Genomic DNA, 17,510 nt, shown 5'->3' on the forward strand with positions numbered 1-17,510 from the left:
GAAAAGCTGCAATCCAGTTACAGCCATAGCCATCCACTTTCAATTTGCAGAGCGGTGCAGACTTTCAGGCCCTCACAGCATTTGTCCTGACATCGTCGCTGCCCATGAGAGCAGAATCAAACCTACCATGTCAGCCTGGCATCGCTCCCTGTAACTGCACACTTGGCAGGAGCCAAGGAGGAAGGAGGGGAGAGCAGGGACCTCTGCTGAGGCTCTAGCTGTATGAATAAAAAAACCCTGACATTTTCATCTCTCCTAGACTTCTATGCAAAAGCTATTTGTTCCTTCTCAGCTCGGGGATGTCTTTGGCTGGAATTCAAGATTTAGAAAACAGAAAATCAGATCAGGTTTAAAAAAAATAATAGTTAAAAGTCATCTACATTTTAAATAACACAAAGGTGTATCTGCTACTCCCCTCCCCGCCCAGCCCCAATTTAACATCTCAGAGTGATTTCTGTGGATTGCATCATGCCAGGATACCTGGTTGTTACCGCTCCAGTTGATGTTTTACCAGCAGGCTGCTGACAGTCAGCTTGGTTCCTACCCTGCACAACAATGAAAGCAGACAGTTTCTTGGAATAAACCATGTGGAAGGACACCAACAGCAAAACAGCTGTTTAAACATTAAGATAGGTATCTGAATAGTTCCTGGCTGGGAGGTAATTTTTACAATCTTTGTGGATGTGGGCAGACACAAGTAAAACATCGGAGCCATCCCTTTATAATTCCAGTCTGCAGGCAGAAGTGTTGGTCATGTAACATCTTTATCTTCTGATAGGACAAAGCCTTTCTAGTGAAAGAACAACAGGTCTATAAAGTGCTGAACCATTCCTGAGCACAGGCCAAGTGCTGCTCCATCCAAAGAAATTTTGGAAGGGGCTGCAAAAGTACTGTCACATGTTCTGGTGCAGGGTAGGGGGCAAATGTTTCTCCTCGGGGGTCAGGTAAGGAGGACTTCCAAAGAGGGAATAACAAATGCTCATTCTGCAGCCAGAAAGACAGAAATAGGCTGATGGTTTAAGCAGACTTCTCTTCCCAGCAACAGCATTTGCAGGAAGATTGCAGACTTCCTATATGAAGGTGTGCGGCAGATGAATCTGTAGAGTTAAACAGTAACTATCTTCTGTTGGGCAAACCATCCCTCCCCTCCTTCTCTTCCCTTCTGCCACCACCACCAGCCTTACCACATGATTTTAAAGCAAACAGTGGCCCCTCAGCAACCACAGCTGTCACTGGGGAGAAGAAGAGCATTCATCTTCGCAGAGGACAACTGCCCCACTGCCAGCAGTGCTGTGCACCCCCCAGGTGGGCACATACACAGCACATGCCACAGGGGTGGCACAGCCAAGTCACCGGCAGTGAAGGGGTCTCTTTTTTCCTAAGCAGTCTAATCATAAATATGAGCAGTAAACAAGAACATGTGAGATGGTCTCTCCTCTCAAAAATAATAGGCTTTGGATTGATTTCAACTCAGGTGACAAACTCCTGGTAACAGCAGCTGCTTTCCACTGAAATTTTTACTTTATATTATTATTTGAGGGAATAAATGTGATAATGTTTGCCTTGAACTTTTTGAACCAAAGACAAAAGAGCATTTTCCCCCTTCTGGTAGTTCTCAGTTGTGACAGAAAGCCTTAGCTGGGGAAGTGGCCATGTGAGAGCACGCAGCAGTCCTCTGGCCACGATCTGAAGTGGGACAGGTGGCACTGATGTGCCATAACGCCCATGGTGTCATTTGAAACAGTTTTGGTAACTGAAGCAAAGCTCAGTGCTAGCAGCTGCTGCCTCCACACAGGTGAGGACTGGGTAGCTAGCTGGGATCACCAAGGAGGACCTGCTGCCCAGTGCGCTGAAGAAGCACCAGCCTCTGGGCCTCTCCCACAGGTGACCCACATCCCACCCTGCCCTTCTCCCACCTGGAGAAACCTGGAGCTGATACCTCCCAGAAAGCAGCAGTTTCTGCCACATCCAGCTCTGCCTTGCCCCCTGCCTCCCCTTCCCTCCTTTAACACTCCTTCTGACCCTCAGTAGTCCCAGCTCCAGCCTGGATGTTACCCTGCAACCTTCTTTCTGTAGAAGGTGGTTTCCTGTTGCAGGGAGTCACTGTCCCCTTGGACTTCACCAAAGTAAATCATCTCTTGTCCTTCATCTGCATTTCCAACAACACAGGTGAGTTATAATCTGTGGGTATTTTGCTTAACAAAATGATAGATAAAAATGTTTTCCTTTCATTGGGCACTTTTATCTCCCATGCCATGTGAATGGCAGAAAGAAGAAAGCCCAGAGAAGAGCAGAGTTTGTCTCTTCACCACCTGCTGTGCTCTGCAGTGAAATGGCAGCTGCCACACCACAGCCGCAGAGAGAAAGCCCTCTCAGCATGGGGAAATGCAATAAGGGACTGAAACAACTATACTGTCCCAAGTGTATGATCCCTTTTTCTTTGGTTTTAATTTCATACGGTCTCACATCCCACAAGTTTAAGCCTGAGTTTCACATTCAGATAATCCCTCAGAACCTTTAGATGAAATATGGTGTTAAATGATCAAATTTATATGCTTTCTCCTCAGCTGTTCCATTAATCACTCCATGGCCCCAATTTTATCCAAATTTCTTGCAATTTTTCCTGTAAATCTCTATTTTTTTCTTTCTAGTGAACTTTACTGGTTTTCAGCTTGACAACGGGTGCTGTGCATCCTGTGAGCTGGGGTGTCCTTACTGCAGTCCCCAGGAATGGCACCCAAGGGCAGGTCCCAAAGACCTACTGGCTGGCTGTAGGAGAGGGCAATTTTTAGAAGTTCAACAGAATAACCCAGTCTGAATCATTAGATTTCCCCTCCAAAAGTGAAAGCAAGTAGCAGCTGTAAGAACTAGAAAAAGGTGTACTACTGTGTTGTGTTGACAGTAGCCTTATTACATGCAAAAATAAAAATCTTATTAAGACCAATCAAGTGCCCAAAAATGACCAAGTCAAACTAGACGATACAGCAGAGGTCTCCAAAATCTTTCAGAGAGCCCCAGGTGAGGAGAGCCCTTTCAAGGGCACCGTAGTTCACGGATCAGCCATGACTTCCCCTGCCAGGAACACGGACATGGGCTGGTAAGGCAGGCCCTCGGTACCCCTTTGGATTCAGCAATTTTGTCCCGGTATAAAGCTGTTCCCAACTGTTTCCTATCTGTAGCCCAACTTAGTCTCTGCCAGGAGCATCCAACCATATTTTGGATGTGTCAGTGTGAGGGAATGTGACATCTGGAGTAGGGAGAGAGGATGGGGAAAGTATTACACAGCACCACAATACTGTGGCTATGCAGTTGAAACCACGTGCCAGCTTTAGTGGTTTCATTGAGCTGTTTACAAAAAAAAAAAGGAAGATTAAGAGATAAAATGAGGGTTCTTGATGCCTGTAGCATAGGTATTGTGTAGGAAAGGGATTTTATGATGAGACGGTAAAGCACCGTGTTCTGAAGAGTACCGAGCAATGGTAATCTGTCTATAACATCACACAAGAGTGCTCTAAGGGCAGAAAAGACACTGAGCAGACAAGAGCAAGGGTATTCCACCACACTCATGCATATAAACAGCTCTTAGCAAAAATGCAGGGACGTTTCCTTGGGAAAACAAATCAAAAAGAGCACCCGCACTGATAGCATTGCTCCATACCATGAAAGCATTATTCATTCTCACAAACATGGAAGCAAATGGGCTGGGAGTGGGTGTTTACAGCCAAGGACATGGAGAGGCTTCACAGCACCCTGTGATGGAGCCAGGAAGAATCACCCTTGAAGCCTCTGTGAGCTTACTCTAAAGTTTGGTTCAGACAGAATAGTCATCAGAACTTCTGGTGATACAAAGTGTGACAGCATAACATGAAAAAGTCATGGATTAATTTAGCTCCATCTTCAAAACCGAGCTAAAATAATTCATTCAGAAAGATATCTGCACAGCACTCAGGTTTTACACCAGTCCAAAAGAAAAGAAAATTCTAGTCACAGAGGGAAGGAATTAAAGATGAAGGGAATGAGAATAGGGAAGTCAAAGGGTGCCAAAATATAGAATTTAGGGTTCAGATTTCCTTCATGACTGTGAGCACTCTTTAACTCTAGAAAATATGAAGTAATGTGGATTATCTTAACCCCCACTCGCTGCAGTTTAGGCAACAGTATGTACACTTGCCTCGGCTGTGTCTCTGAATGTGTACATTTAGTGCAGCAATAATGAACACTAAGGTACAGTAACTAGATTGAGAGTCATTGGCTTTAGAGTGAAAAGAAATTGCTAAGACTGAAAAGCTTATGTGGGTATGTGAGGAGGAAAGGGAGCAGCTGAAGGATTGGGAGGAACTGCCACAAATGAGCAAATAAAATGTCCACTAAAAGGGAAAAGACAGAGAGGATGGATGCTGAGGAAAGCATGGGAAAGAGGTCTTGTCAAATATTGCAGTCCTTGCAGAAGTCATCTACCCATGATAAGAGCAAGAAACAAGCTTTGACAAAGAAGCTAAGGCAGACCAACAAGGCATGGAGACTGTAGGCACAAGATGTAGCAAGACAGAGAGATGGAGGTACTAGACAAAGAAAGCAAGACACTGTTGGATTCTTGGCCTCTCACCAGACTGTCCTCAGTGTGTTTGTTAGGAGCTGATGTCTTTTAGATTGGATGCATTTGGCAGGATGCAGGCATACATATTTGACTTCCAAAAAGATATACACTGAATTTTGGAATAGACATCTAGGTTAGTCAGTAGAAGGTGTGGGGACACCGTGGAGATAGTTAAAGCCGCTGGTCCCATTTTTAGATGGCTAAATTTTGATTTGGGGAATCCATCTTTGGGAGATCTTATACCAGTCCCATTACATCACTGTATATACCTACAATCCTATAAAGATATCCTTGGTACAGCTCACACAAGGTTTTCAGCTTGGGCATGGAATAATTCAGTTCTTATATTTATTTGGATAGCCCTTCTCCCCAGCTGTTCACAGCTTTGAAAAGCTCAAATTAAACACTGTCATGAGCCTGACACAAAGCAGGTGATGGATTTAGCAGGTTATCTTACATGGGTTCACAAGACTAGGAGGAACCTTCTCCAAGCTCATCACCATTTCTGTACTCCCTAAACGCTACAGGCTCCCAGGTGCTGTGCAGCCAGCACTCCTTTTGCTGCACCTCGCACCAACTGCCCTTCCTGCAGCAGAGGCAGCCAAGCCCTGGGGTCGAACGCACAAGGCATGTAGGCAGGGAGAGCACCCACTGCAAGTGCAGCAGTCAGTGACCAGTGTTTGGTGGATAAAATGACATTATTTCCTAAACATCTGACATAAATCACATCAGCATATATCCCACTGCAAGAATCTTATCCCACTCTTATAGGTCTCAATGCTGTCAGTGCTGGATGCCGACCTATAGTTGCTGTGATAGATGCCCAAGGAAGGACCTGTGATAGGACAGTGGTATTCACCCACCAGAAGTAGGAAGGAGGTTTTCTAACTTTTAAACTGTAGTTATTGCTTCACCCTTGTTTACCGTGTTCTTTCCTGTCAGTTGAATAGGAATTTAAAAGCAGAACTGAATTTTTTTATATATATAAACATTTGTGGTAAGCACTGAGCCACAACAGTGTTGCAACCAAAACACAGTTGCTCAACGGCACCTGTTAGTGCAATTACTTTGACATAAAATGTGTTCTTTACTGTTGTCTACAGGGAAAACCAGCAGCAGCCTGTTAGCCTGCAGCTCCAGCTGGCAACAAAATTTGTTACCTTGATCTTGCATAATATTGCAGATGAAAATAACAGAATTCCAGTGATCAGACTTGTTTTTCACTTATTAACAAATGCAAGCTATACCATGCAACCAGATAACCTTGAGAAACAAGACTAAAGCAGGCTGTTTATTTACAGATAAATATTTTTCTGGGATCTGAATTTATATGCATTGAGGAAAGTGTACCTGAGGGCATATTTTTCCTTTATTTTTCTCCATGGCTGAATTAGTGCTAGAGAGAAGGAAGACTTAACAACAGTCATCTATTTCTCTGTGTGCTCTCACACACAAACCTTTTCACAGTCCTAAGTAGGCGGAGACTTAAAAGCAGTAACTAAAGGCAAAAAGATGACCATATAATTAGGATTAGGATAAAAAGTTCTGCCAAGTTTCTCCTAAAATAACTGTCATTGCAGAGTGCACAGTGCAGATGTTACCCATACATTTAGGGTTATGGGGTTTTATGTTTGTTAAAGACTGTTTAGAAGAGGTATGTGAAATATACCTGAAGTGAGCAAGAACAAGGTGAAGAGGTTCTAGTGCACTGCAACAGAGCATGTCTTTCAGGTGGGAAAGGTGTTCAAGCGCATAAGCTTAAAAAAGGTTAAACTGCATCAGCCAGTGTGAAAGGTCAAAGAGAAAGACCTTATTAGCAGGTCTACAGGGAGCCTGATCTATGGATCTGGGGAACCATGTGAAATTGTGACATTTCCTGGCAGTGGGCTCTTGGAGCAAAATTTTATACATCTATGTGCAAGAAGCAACACAGGGAAATAGTATGGCAGGCATGGGCTGTCCAAGGCCTTCTGGAAGGCTTGGGGTTGGCATAGCTCTCTATCTTCTAGGCAGAACTGTAGCACATGTATGATAATTTGGCTCTGAAAGTGTCTACATGGTTTTGACACCATTACAGCAATGTGTAGTGCCTTACAGACAGTCTATACAGTCATACTAAAGCCAACTTTGTTGGAATAAAAAGGCAGAAAAAAAGTTGGGAAGCAAGCAGATGGAAGGATGAAAAAAAGTATCTGTCTTTGAAATGAGAGAGCATGAGAGAGGTGCTAAAGTTACCACGGACAGTTTTCATTATCAAGATATGACTTTAGGCTGATGGACGAAATACTGAGTCAATATTCAGAATAAGCATAGGTTGAGGGCTTTTCTTACAGAACATGCTCAGTGGCCCACAGGATAAGGTCTTATTGTATGAAATATGATTGAGTGAGGTCTTCAAAGAAAGGGCCCATCCCACCATTTAATGGAAGTGCTGGGAGCTGGTGAAATTTAGATTGCGCCCCACAGAGCCAAGGAAAGCAGCATGAAAGCAAGGCCCTGTAACAGATGTAAAGGAGACTCGAGAAGAAGTGGAATATGAGAAACCTGAAAGTGGACCCATAAATCTATGTTTAGCATCTATTCACAGCAGTGAGTAGCAGACTGGGAAAGGTCTCTAAGCTTGTTGTTCATTTTTATATTTTTATATATTCTTTTTACCTTTAAAATTGGAAAAGAAAGAATCTCAAAAAATGAGCAAAAAGCACACAAAAGGACACCTGAGGGAAAAAGGTTGTTCTTTATAACTTGCAAAGCTAACATCGTATAACAACAGAAGGAGTAAATGTCAAAAAAACCATTGTGTACAGTGCTAGCAAAAGGGCATTACTCATAGCCTGATATAAACAACTAACAACTCCCATCTGGCAGCAAAAGTCTTTGCGAAGGGAAATACACTAAAACTCCTGCCATTGATAACTGAAGCCTGTTATGGGAAATGCCTGCAGGATCCAAGTGTGATTGCAGCAGAGGGAAGGGAAATGACATGCTCATGTTCAAAATAGCTTGGAGTCTGACAATATTTGAGGTGTTTCAAAAGAGCACACATTCAGAAACAAAAAGCAAGTAAAAGGGAACAATGGGTACAGAGCAGTTCAGGTCTGAGATGGCTCCTTGACCTGGCTTTTTCATGACAGAGCATCCATGTTCACCATCAACCCTAACATCCTATTCAGAGGAGGGAAGAGCAGAGCCAGTCTGCGGTGGTTCAAACTGAAAAATATAGGCGAAACTCTATGGGAAAAGAAAAACAGAAACTAGGAAATGACAGATTTTTCATAATTCCAGAGAAGAAATTGTCATTCAAATAGAGCTTTAGCCAGAGCCCACCAAAGCCAAAAAGAGCCTTGCTGTGAGATTCAGTGGGCTTTGGCTCGTGTCCATAGGCTAAACACTTTCTCTGGCAAGCCTACAGAGTGATTCAGGCCCAAACTGCTCAGCACAGCCAAATTCAAAAGCCCTATTCATATTCTACAAAAGGCAACTGGACATCATTCCATGGTCCCAGTTGCACAATTGTCTTCAAACAGGTGGTAGAAACAACATCTGTCACCAGCCAGAAAACCAAAAAGAAAGTCAGGAGTCTGTGCTAGAGCAAGATTTTACATCTAACACTCATACTGTGGAACCAATTTAACATTTTCCATTGAGATTACTCTCTTTAAAAGCAATGGTCAGGCTTCCTTCCCCCACCCCCCACCCCCCCTTGATTTCACTGCAGAACTAATATATTCATCTCCTCTTGCAGGAAATTATATTACCATGTGGAACTGATACAGCAAACAGTAGCAGATATGATAAGATACTTGAGGGGCTTTCCATTATTTCAGGAAGAAAGATACCTAGAAATTAAATTAGCACTTCTGGATAAAGGTATTAGTATTAGTATTTTGGATAAAGGAGACTGGAGAAAAGTACATCTCACAGAACAGGAATTTCTGGTGAGAATAAAGCAGCTATTTTTACAGATTACCCAGGAAGGATGCAAATCAATAGGCATAAAGATACATTACTGGGCCCATTTTTTGTAAATAGAGCTTTTTCAAAAGTTCATAGTTTCCAGTCTTTATTAGACTAATATCCTAAATAGTGGGTAGTAGTCAACAGCCCAATGTCCAGGGGGAGACTGGTGACAAGTGGTGTCCCTCAGGAGTCCATACTGGGACCAGTGCAGTTTAATACCTTCATCAGTGACATAGACAGTGGGATCGAGTGCACCCTCAGCAAGTTTGCAGACAACACCAAGCTGAGTGGTATGGATGATACACCTGGGGGACAGGATACCATCCAGAGGGATCTGGACAAGCTCAAGAAGTGGCCGCATATGACCGTCATGCAGTTCAACAAGGCCAAGTTCAAGACCTTGCACCAGGGTTGGGGGAACCCCCAGTATCAATACAGGCTGGAAGATGAAGGGATCAACAGCAACCCAGTGGAGAACAACTTAGGGATACTGGTGGATGAAAAACTGGACATAAGCCTTCAATATGCACTCACAGCCCAGAAAGCCAATCGTATCCTGGACTGCATCAAAAGAAGTGTGACCAGCAGGTCAAGGGAGATGATTCTGCTCCTCTGCTCTGCTCTGGTGAGACCCCACCTGAAGTACTGCATCCAGTTCTGGAGTCCTCAATACATCAAAGACATGGACATGTTGGAGGGGCTCCAGAGGACGGCCACAAGAATGATCAGAAGGATGGAACACCTCTCCTGTAAAGTAAGGCTGAGAGAGTTCTGGTTCTTTAGCCTAGAGAAGAGAAGGCTCCAGGAAGACCTTATTGCAGCCTTTCAATGCTTAGAGGGGACTTATAAGAAAGATGGGGAGAGACTTTTTAGCAGGGCCTGTAGCGATAGGACAAGGGGTGATGGTTTTGAATTAAAAGAGGGTAGATTCAGACTAGATAGAAGGAAGATTTTTTTTATGATGAGGGTGGTGAAACACTGGAACATGTTGCCCAGAGAGGTGGCAGATGCCCCGTGCCTGGAAACCTTGAAAGTCAGGCTGGACGGGGCTCTGAGCAACCTTAGCTAGCTGAAGATGTCCCTGCTCATTGCAGGAGGGCTGGACTGGGTGACCTTTAAAGATTCCTTTCAACCGAAGCTATTCTAAATCCCAAATTACATCAAAATGAGCATCCACACTGTGAGGAAGAATGCAGTGAGACTAGAAGGAAGCAGCCAGTCAGTCACCTAAACCTCTGCCCAGGTTTTCTACTCTGAGCTCGAGAAGGCTGAATTATATGCAAGCAGCACCAGCCTATGATATACAGAGGTTAAAATGCAAATAATATATCATGCTTTGCAATACCCAAGCAGAAGATGCATCAGTGATTATTTAGTTTTATAGCTGGACCAAGTCTTTGAGATGAATATGTTTCTGTCTCCCCATAACTCCCAGGAAATTTAAGGGAAAAAATTAATTCAGGCTCTACCTATCTGATAGGAGAAGAGATTAAAAAGTAATAGGAAAATACTTAAATAGTGACCATTGACATTTCCGTTTTGACATTTTTAAAATTGAAAGGTTTGTTTAGAATAGATGATATGTTTATTTTAATAGCTTTCTAAATTAAAATTTTACTTTTCCTTTCAAATTTTCATTTTTTGCTTTAAAACAATCCAGCTGTCAAGGAAAAAGAAGCTGAAGATCCTAGAGATTTAATAAAAGGTTTTGAATTTAGCTTAAAAATGTTAATAGTTTCTCTTCTGCTTGACTCAGACTCTTCTCTCCTCACTCTCCCCTCTAGCTTTTCAGATTTGGGTCAATGAACAAAAACATTTATTATTGACCCATGTTGTTTGAACAATGACATAGGGTGAATCTGCAATGTAGTGATGCTCCAAGAGAACAGGCAATATCTTGGGAAGAAGACCTCATTATGAGAACAACACTGCTGAACTCCCTGTTGTTTTGTGCTCGTTGTAAACAGCTCACGCAGGGTCTATGCCTGTAGCACACCTTCACTCTCAAGGCAATGTTCCTTACCCATTTGCAACTGCTGAAAATAGCTACAGGGCAATACACCTTCAGGCCCTATGGGTCCACATCATAAGTAAATATTGGATGGTGTGGCAGAACAAAGTTGTTCTAGAAACTCCTTGATGAGAAAAGGCAAAGAAATAAGACTTACTTTCCAAAGAATTAGAAGGCCAGGTTTCATCATCAGTGGAGAAATCTTGGCCATCAAAAAGTTCCCAGAGACTTCAGTGGTAACAGAAATTTAAGAAAGTATTCACCAGCTTCCCTACAGACAATTTATTTCCTTTTGTCTTAAACTTAATGTAGGGAGGGTTTTTTGCCTTCTTGGTTTTTTTTCAGTCCTGGGCAAGGACACAAGGAGGAAATCTCCATTCTGTAGTAACAAATGCATGTAGGAACTTGTTAAGGAAGAAACAATGAAGTGCATTCCTATTGGCATTTGTGAACTTGGGCAATTTCACTGTTCGCATACTGCTAACACTAAACCATAAAGTGATCATGTAAGTATTCCCATTTATACTTTTTGTCATTTTTCACCGAGAAAAGCATCTTGAACAACTTGCCTTAAGTTTGATGAACAAATACAAAATTCATTGTGTGATAAATATTCACATTTAATGGAATTTACTACAACCCCTTCCAAAGGAGGAGGAAAAAAAAAGTCAGGCAAGGAAAGGAACATGTCACACAGCTATGCTCCAGATACTCCCCACTCCAGCTCTGATTCAGCTTGGTAGAAACAAAAACAACAGCGCACATATGAGAATTGCTTCCTTTTCCCATCCCCCTTCCCTCCTTTCTGGTTGGGAGGAGAACAGACTAGCAGAAAAAAATCCCCTTGTGAACTGTAACCTGTGTTTAGTAGTCTTGAGACTGAATTATACAACTGAATCAACATACTTTGATCTCTTGCTATTAGTTTTCTATGTTTTTATCTCACATAAATCATTCAGCTTTCCTCTCTGAATTTCTCCCGTTCCCCTGCAAACACACCCATCTGCAGTCTGCTATGGAGTTTTGACCTTGCCTTCAAGATCCCACAAACCTGACAAAATGTTCATTGACCTTGCTGAAGAAGAAGAAGGCAGGTTGTGCAGGTTTGCTTTCCCAGGCAATTCTAGACATAGAAGAAATTTATAACTGAGAAGTTTAAACATGTTGTAAGAATATAAATATGGTGTACATAGTACATAGTAATACGCCCTAACAGGAACACTTGCAAAAACATTGGCAAACATTCAAACAGTATTAAAAAGCTGTCTCTCCTCACTGTGCATTGTAAAGTTTTCAGTTTCTTATTTTTAAATTAAATGAATACATGAACTAATAAGAGTTGAAAGGAAAAGGTGTACTGCAGAGCCTCCCCAATCACAAGCTAGATCTGTAGGTAATTAATTCTGACCAGCCATATGGCCTATTGTACCACGTCTCTACCGTTTTCTATTCATATGTAGTTAAAGTGCATTAAAATTACACTAAAGTTGCAGAGTCAGCCTTCAGAAGTTTGAAAATGCCAGAATGAAAGCTGCTTGGGCAACATCGATCCAGCCTGCTTAGGTGAATGCACTCAGATATAGCCTTAATTTTATAACCCCACATTTCTTTCCCCACCCTGCCTCAGTGTGTGCAGTGGACTCAGCATGCAGCTATTTCAAATTCTATTTCTTACTCTCTTTTTGAAAGTTGATTAAAGAAGGGTGGGCACATAAGCTGGCAGTGAATTTCACAGGCGTTTGCTGCCAGCGAAGAAACTGGCATTTCCTTCCAGGCTGTGAATAAGGGTATACACTGGAGAGGACCATATGCTCTTGTCCTGACCTACCTGTCTTGACCAAACTGTCCTGCTCCTGTCTGTTTCTTCCCTATGCCTTCTAATTTTCTATCACAGTCCCAGTGTTCCCACTTCAGCCTCTTTATCCAAGGCCCAAATATTCCCTCCTACCCTATTTGTAGCTGCAATCTTCCCAGCATTTTTCATGCAAATATCTTTCACTCCCAATCCAGTTTTCGCTATTGATTTCCTAGGTTTCCCCACAACATTTCTTTTGGTCTCACTCTCCCAGACCCTCATGTTTCTGCTCTCTTTCCACTACTAAATATTTCCAGCTCATCCTTCATGTTCCTTATTTTAGTAAGTAACCTTCTACCACCACCAGGCTCAAACCTTAGCTCTTGATGTCCTCTCATACAAGGTAAAATAACTCCCCTTTCAGACCACCTGACCATCCATGAGCAGTCTCCTTACAATCTACAAGGGCTCCTGGCACCCAGGTAACACCCTTCAACCAGGAAAAGCAACACCAGAGAAAATCCTGATATGAGTAACACAACCTGCAGCTAGCATATGTCTGCGAATGACAGATTTCTTTTTCTTCTTTTTCTTCTTTTCCTTTATCTTCTTTTTCTGATTTTCATCTTTTATCCTTTTTTTTTTTTTTTTTTAATTTTTCCCCTTCTGCTTTGTCTCTATTTCCCATTTTTTGAGAATTTAGCTGACAAACTGTAACAAGTCTCAACAGACCGCATAGGAAGAGATTTTTTAAAACATTCAGGCTGGCCAACACTGGTCAATGTGTCAAAAGGAGAAGAAGACAAAAAGTGAATTCCTTAAAAATAAAAACTTTGCCAGGTTTCAGAATGTCGTTTCAGAGCTGTAGAAGTGCAAGTGCTCCCCAATGAATTCATTGAGGGGTTGAGAGCTTTTTTTTCCTTTTTAAGAAAAACATCTTTTCTCTTAAAAGTGGCTTTCAGAAGACATAAGTATTTTGCCTTTAAAGTTTTTCCAGAAATATTCCATCCAAGGCAGATAGCCATTTTGGAAAATTTTATATGGACATATTTCCTCAGAAAGATCTTTGCGGGCCTACAAAACCTGAGCTATTCCACCCAAATGATCATCTTAGTTTCACCCGGTTTCCTAATAAAATGCTTTCGTTTCTTAATCAAAGCAGATTTTGATAAGATTTCATTTTTTCCAAAAAAAAAAAAAGTGTGTCTTCTGTGTTTTGTCACAAGTGAGTAAGATTAGGTTTTTGTTCCTCTTGAACTCTTAGTTACTGGAAAATGGAAATTTGGCTCACTGTAAAGCACTTGAGATAAATAAAATCATGTGTATCCACCACACTCCTGACACTCAGGAGTATCAGCAAAATCTGGGAGAGATGCAATTCAGGAACCCCTCCAAGCAAGTCGACTCACAATGGTTTGGAAATACTCCCTGACTTTTTGTTACAGTTTAGTTTGGCTGATGTGTACCTTGGGGGGGGAAGGGGGGCGGGGGGGGAAGGGGGGGAAGTGCACATCTTGTTCCTGCAAAAATTGACTTGCAAACTTAATTTTACTATCTGAAAAGTCAGTAAGGTTAAATAAGTGCACACATCTCTGAAGGAGTAAGGCCTAAACAACCTTCTGATGGATGTACAGGGGAATATGTGTGATCATGAATGACATCTTTTTGTCTCTAGATACTACAAAGGCTAAGTGCAGTCTGCAGCACCTTACAGATTAATTATCAACTACACCCTAAGTTTTTTCATTTCTTTCCTCCTTTCTTCCTTCTAGCTGACAGCTGGTAGTTTTACTTTCTTCTCACTTCGAAAGTGCCTGTATTTTCCTGCTAAAAAGTCCTCTCAGAGAATTCTGCTTGGAGTTTATTGCAGCACAGAGGGTCTTCCAATCAATCCTATTTCTCCTGGCAGTGAGTCCAGAGATTTCCAGCAACCCACTTTAAGTAGACCAGTGCGATGAAAATACCCTTGAAGACTTCTGCTGGAGAGGGGAAGTCTGCTTGGAAGCACTTACAGCTCAAAGACAACCACTGCATATTTCCAGGAGAAACTCTCACCTGGTGGCACAAAGGTACACTGTCACACTGGTGAGAAAAGGCATTCAAGATGATTTAGAGAAAAATACATCCACATAATATTTTGGGGTTTATTTTTCTTTCAGTGAATTTCTTTTATGCTTTTCCGACCTTTTCCTTTGGAAATGAACTGTCTAAATGCATTGTTTTTGAAGAAGACTATCAAATGCTTTGTGGATTCCAGCAGATAAGACACTGTAATATAGTTGCTCATACATGAGCTGGTGTAAGTAGGCTAAATTTCCACTGAGCTGCACGGGGAGAAATGCTTTGAAGTCAGTCCTACAGCAGATGTTGAATCTCACTCCTGAGAAAGGGGAAATATCTATCAAATGCCATGCACCTCAGACAGACTGGCTGGGAGACAAAACTCAAAATGCATGTAGAGAATAGGGCCTGATCCACTGAAGCAAATCTGTGCATATCTTAGGAAACAAACTTTATTTAAGGTTTTTGTATTAAAACCCCAAAATGCTAAAGTAGAACTAGCATCAAAAGCACATGAAGGATCAAACAACTCACCATGCTTATGATCCAATTATTAATATAACAGCTTCAGTGGCTCAAAGAAACACTGCACTAGTGGAACCTGCAGTGGAACAAAATGGAGCTTGGAATGAGCTCAGGCTGCAGTGCAGAAAGTGGAGAAGGCCTCACTAAAAGGACCTCAAGAGACCATCACCATGTCAGACTGAAAAGAGAGTGGAACCCATCCTGTGTGTCATTTCAGCAACCCTGGATATCCAAAGAATCACTTAACACATTATAAAAGCTAAAGATGGATGGATGAGAGGACTTATAAAAATACAAACTGAAATTGCCAAAAATTCACAAAATATGAGCAATGGAAATGAACCCAGAAAACCGTTCAGCCAGGAGGTTAGAAAGCATGAGTCAGGAGAATGATGAATGCTGATGTGCCTTTGAAAAATGCATGGCAAATGCTTATGCAAAACTGGACAGAAATGAGATTAAAAGAGTCAGTGTACAGCTGAAAGAATAACCTAAGTGTTCAGCCTAAAAAGAAGGAGCAAAGCAAATCCACTGCTGGTAGCTGAAATGTGAAGAAGTAAGAGAAATTGTAACCTAGTTTAGCATATCAGGAATGGGATCGCACAGGAGATGAACACATTCAGTCACCATAGACTTACACTGTCTGTTATAAAACATGTCATAATTAGAAAAACAAAATTCAATAACCAGGGTCCCACTAGGTGGTACATAACCATTTGGCATGGTATACAAAGAAATAGCAATGGTTTAACAAGACAACCAGTTTATCTTCTCTATCAGCCCCAGCACACATTACATAGACACACAGACTCCAACATGGACAAATTCAGATTCGCTAGCATATTACACCATTATCATTCTTTGCCAAGAACTACATTTTCAAAATAACTCACTAATTGGGCATCAGTTAATTTGGGATCTCAAATATTAGGCACTTAAGCATTTATTGTCAGCAGTGTTCTGCATTTAACTGTCTCCCCATTGAAGCTCCTGTTCTCAACATTCTGTCCAATTCCCGAAAAACTGACATGCTTGCAGGGACTGTTGGCTTTAACTGTTGTTGTGGCCATTCAGCTTCTTGCTCAGCCAGTCTTGGAGCCTCAAGTTTGAGAAATTGAAACGTAGTGACCTAAAATTTCTAAAAGAACTGAAATTCTGTATCAATAATTGGTCTTTGGGGAGCTTGGCTTAACTATGGCATATTCCACCCCTTCTTCCTCCTCCCCACCTACCCCTGAGCCCAAAAGAAAAGCAAAACACATTTGCAAAAAGTATTAGTAGGAAAAAGTCCCACATCAGGGAGCATTGTAAGTAAACTGTGCAGGAGCTGGCTCCCCATTAAGGACAAGGCACTGACCAAGCAATCAACACTAAATGTAAATGTAAATGTAAATGTAAAACTAAATGTAAACAGGCAGAATGCTCAAAACCTCAGAAATAGTAAAACTTTGTAAATCATGCAGATCAAGACAGAAGCCACTTTATTAGCAGATCTAAAAAGGACCAAACTACATTTTGTGGCAGATAAAACTCAAAGATTCACTGAGCTAAGAATGACAATGCCTTGGAAAGCCATATGCTTAGGAAATACTGGATGCATGCATTTATCCCACTGAGCTCCTGGCATTGCAAGGCTGAGGCCAAAATTTGCATTTGAATTTTACATTCCAACTCTTGTAAAAATAAGTTGAAACAAATTGTAAGAAAGGTCAGGCTAGTTTCGTATGTTCTGATACTTAAGCTCATTCCATCCTTACAAAAGATACATCTAGACATACAGTTAAATAATTAAAATGTTTTGTCATGAACTGTGAAGGAAAAAGATCTACTGTAATTCACATGAGGCTTTAGGAGAGCAGTACATGGGTTAATATTTTGCTTGACCCATTGTGATGAACTAATAAAAGTAAAAGCTGTGCAGCTGCCCCTTCTAATCTGAGAACAAATCACAAAGGCAGGCACAAACAAAAGACAGGTGAGCTCTCAACCAAACGACTAGGAGGAAGGACAAACAGGAGGGAAAAAAAAGTAAAGCAATCCACCCAACCCCTTCAACAAAATTTAATCAGAAAAGCAGTTTAGAAAGGGGCTGCAAATCTACTGAAAACAAAGTTTCAAATAACAAACACCAATAAAAGTACAGTATAAATAACGGCATCAAGGCCAAAGTCTAGAGATTAGCAAAGCAATCAAAAAGAGCCAGAAACAAACAATCGTAAGCCTGCGAAGCAGTCTGTCAAGCAAACAGCTCTCAAAACCAGATTTAGAAAACAAGCTCTGTGGAAGGAACTGTGGAAGGCTGACTGATAGAGCCAATATACCCACCCAGGCGGGGATTTCTTTGTCAATGTCAATCTAATGAAACAAAAAGACTTTTCCTAAAAAGCAACTACACATTGCCAGGATAAGGAATCACAAGGAACAATCAGAAGTTTGCTGTGACAATCTTAGTATTAAATACAGTTATTCCCACTTGGCACTGAAAATTTTGATGATTTTGACTTATGCTTAATCTTAGGAAATAGTTAGAGCTGTACTGTGGAATATAGCACACGTTAGCC

The 17,510-nt window shown here is 41.6% G+C and overlaps 1 protein-coding gene across 7 annotated transcripts in view; it reads left to right on the plus strand.

Moving 5' to 3' along the window:
- LOC308065436 (uncharacterized protein) overlaps positions 1–17,510 on the plus strand; it is a 250,785-nt gene that overhangs the window by 206,948 nt on the left and 26,327 nt on the right. For all 7 annotated transcript variants that reach the window (XM_080391412.1, XM_080391414.1, XM_080391416.1 and 4 more), the window contains one exon: positions 1–17,510. This exon is cut by the window's right edge and continues 26,327 nt beyond it. In XM_080391412.1, coding sequence (XP_080247538.1) covers positions 8,706–9,626 — 921 coding nt within the window. In that variant the 5' untranslated portion in view covers positions 1–8,705 and the 3' untranslated portion in view covers positions 9,627–17,510.

This window comes from Falco punctatus (genome assembly GCF_963210335.1).
Source record: "Falco punctatus genome assembly, chromosome: 6".
In the NCBI taxonomy this organism is placed as follows: Eukaryota; Metazoa; Chordata; class Aves; order Falconiformes; family Falconidae; genus Falco; species Falco punctatus.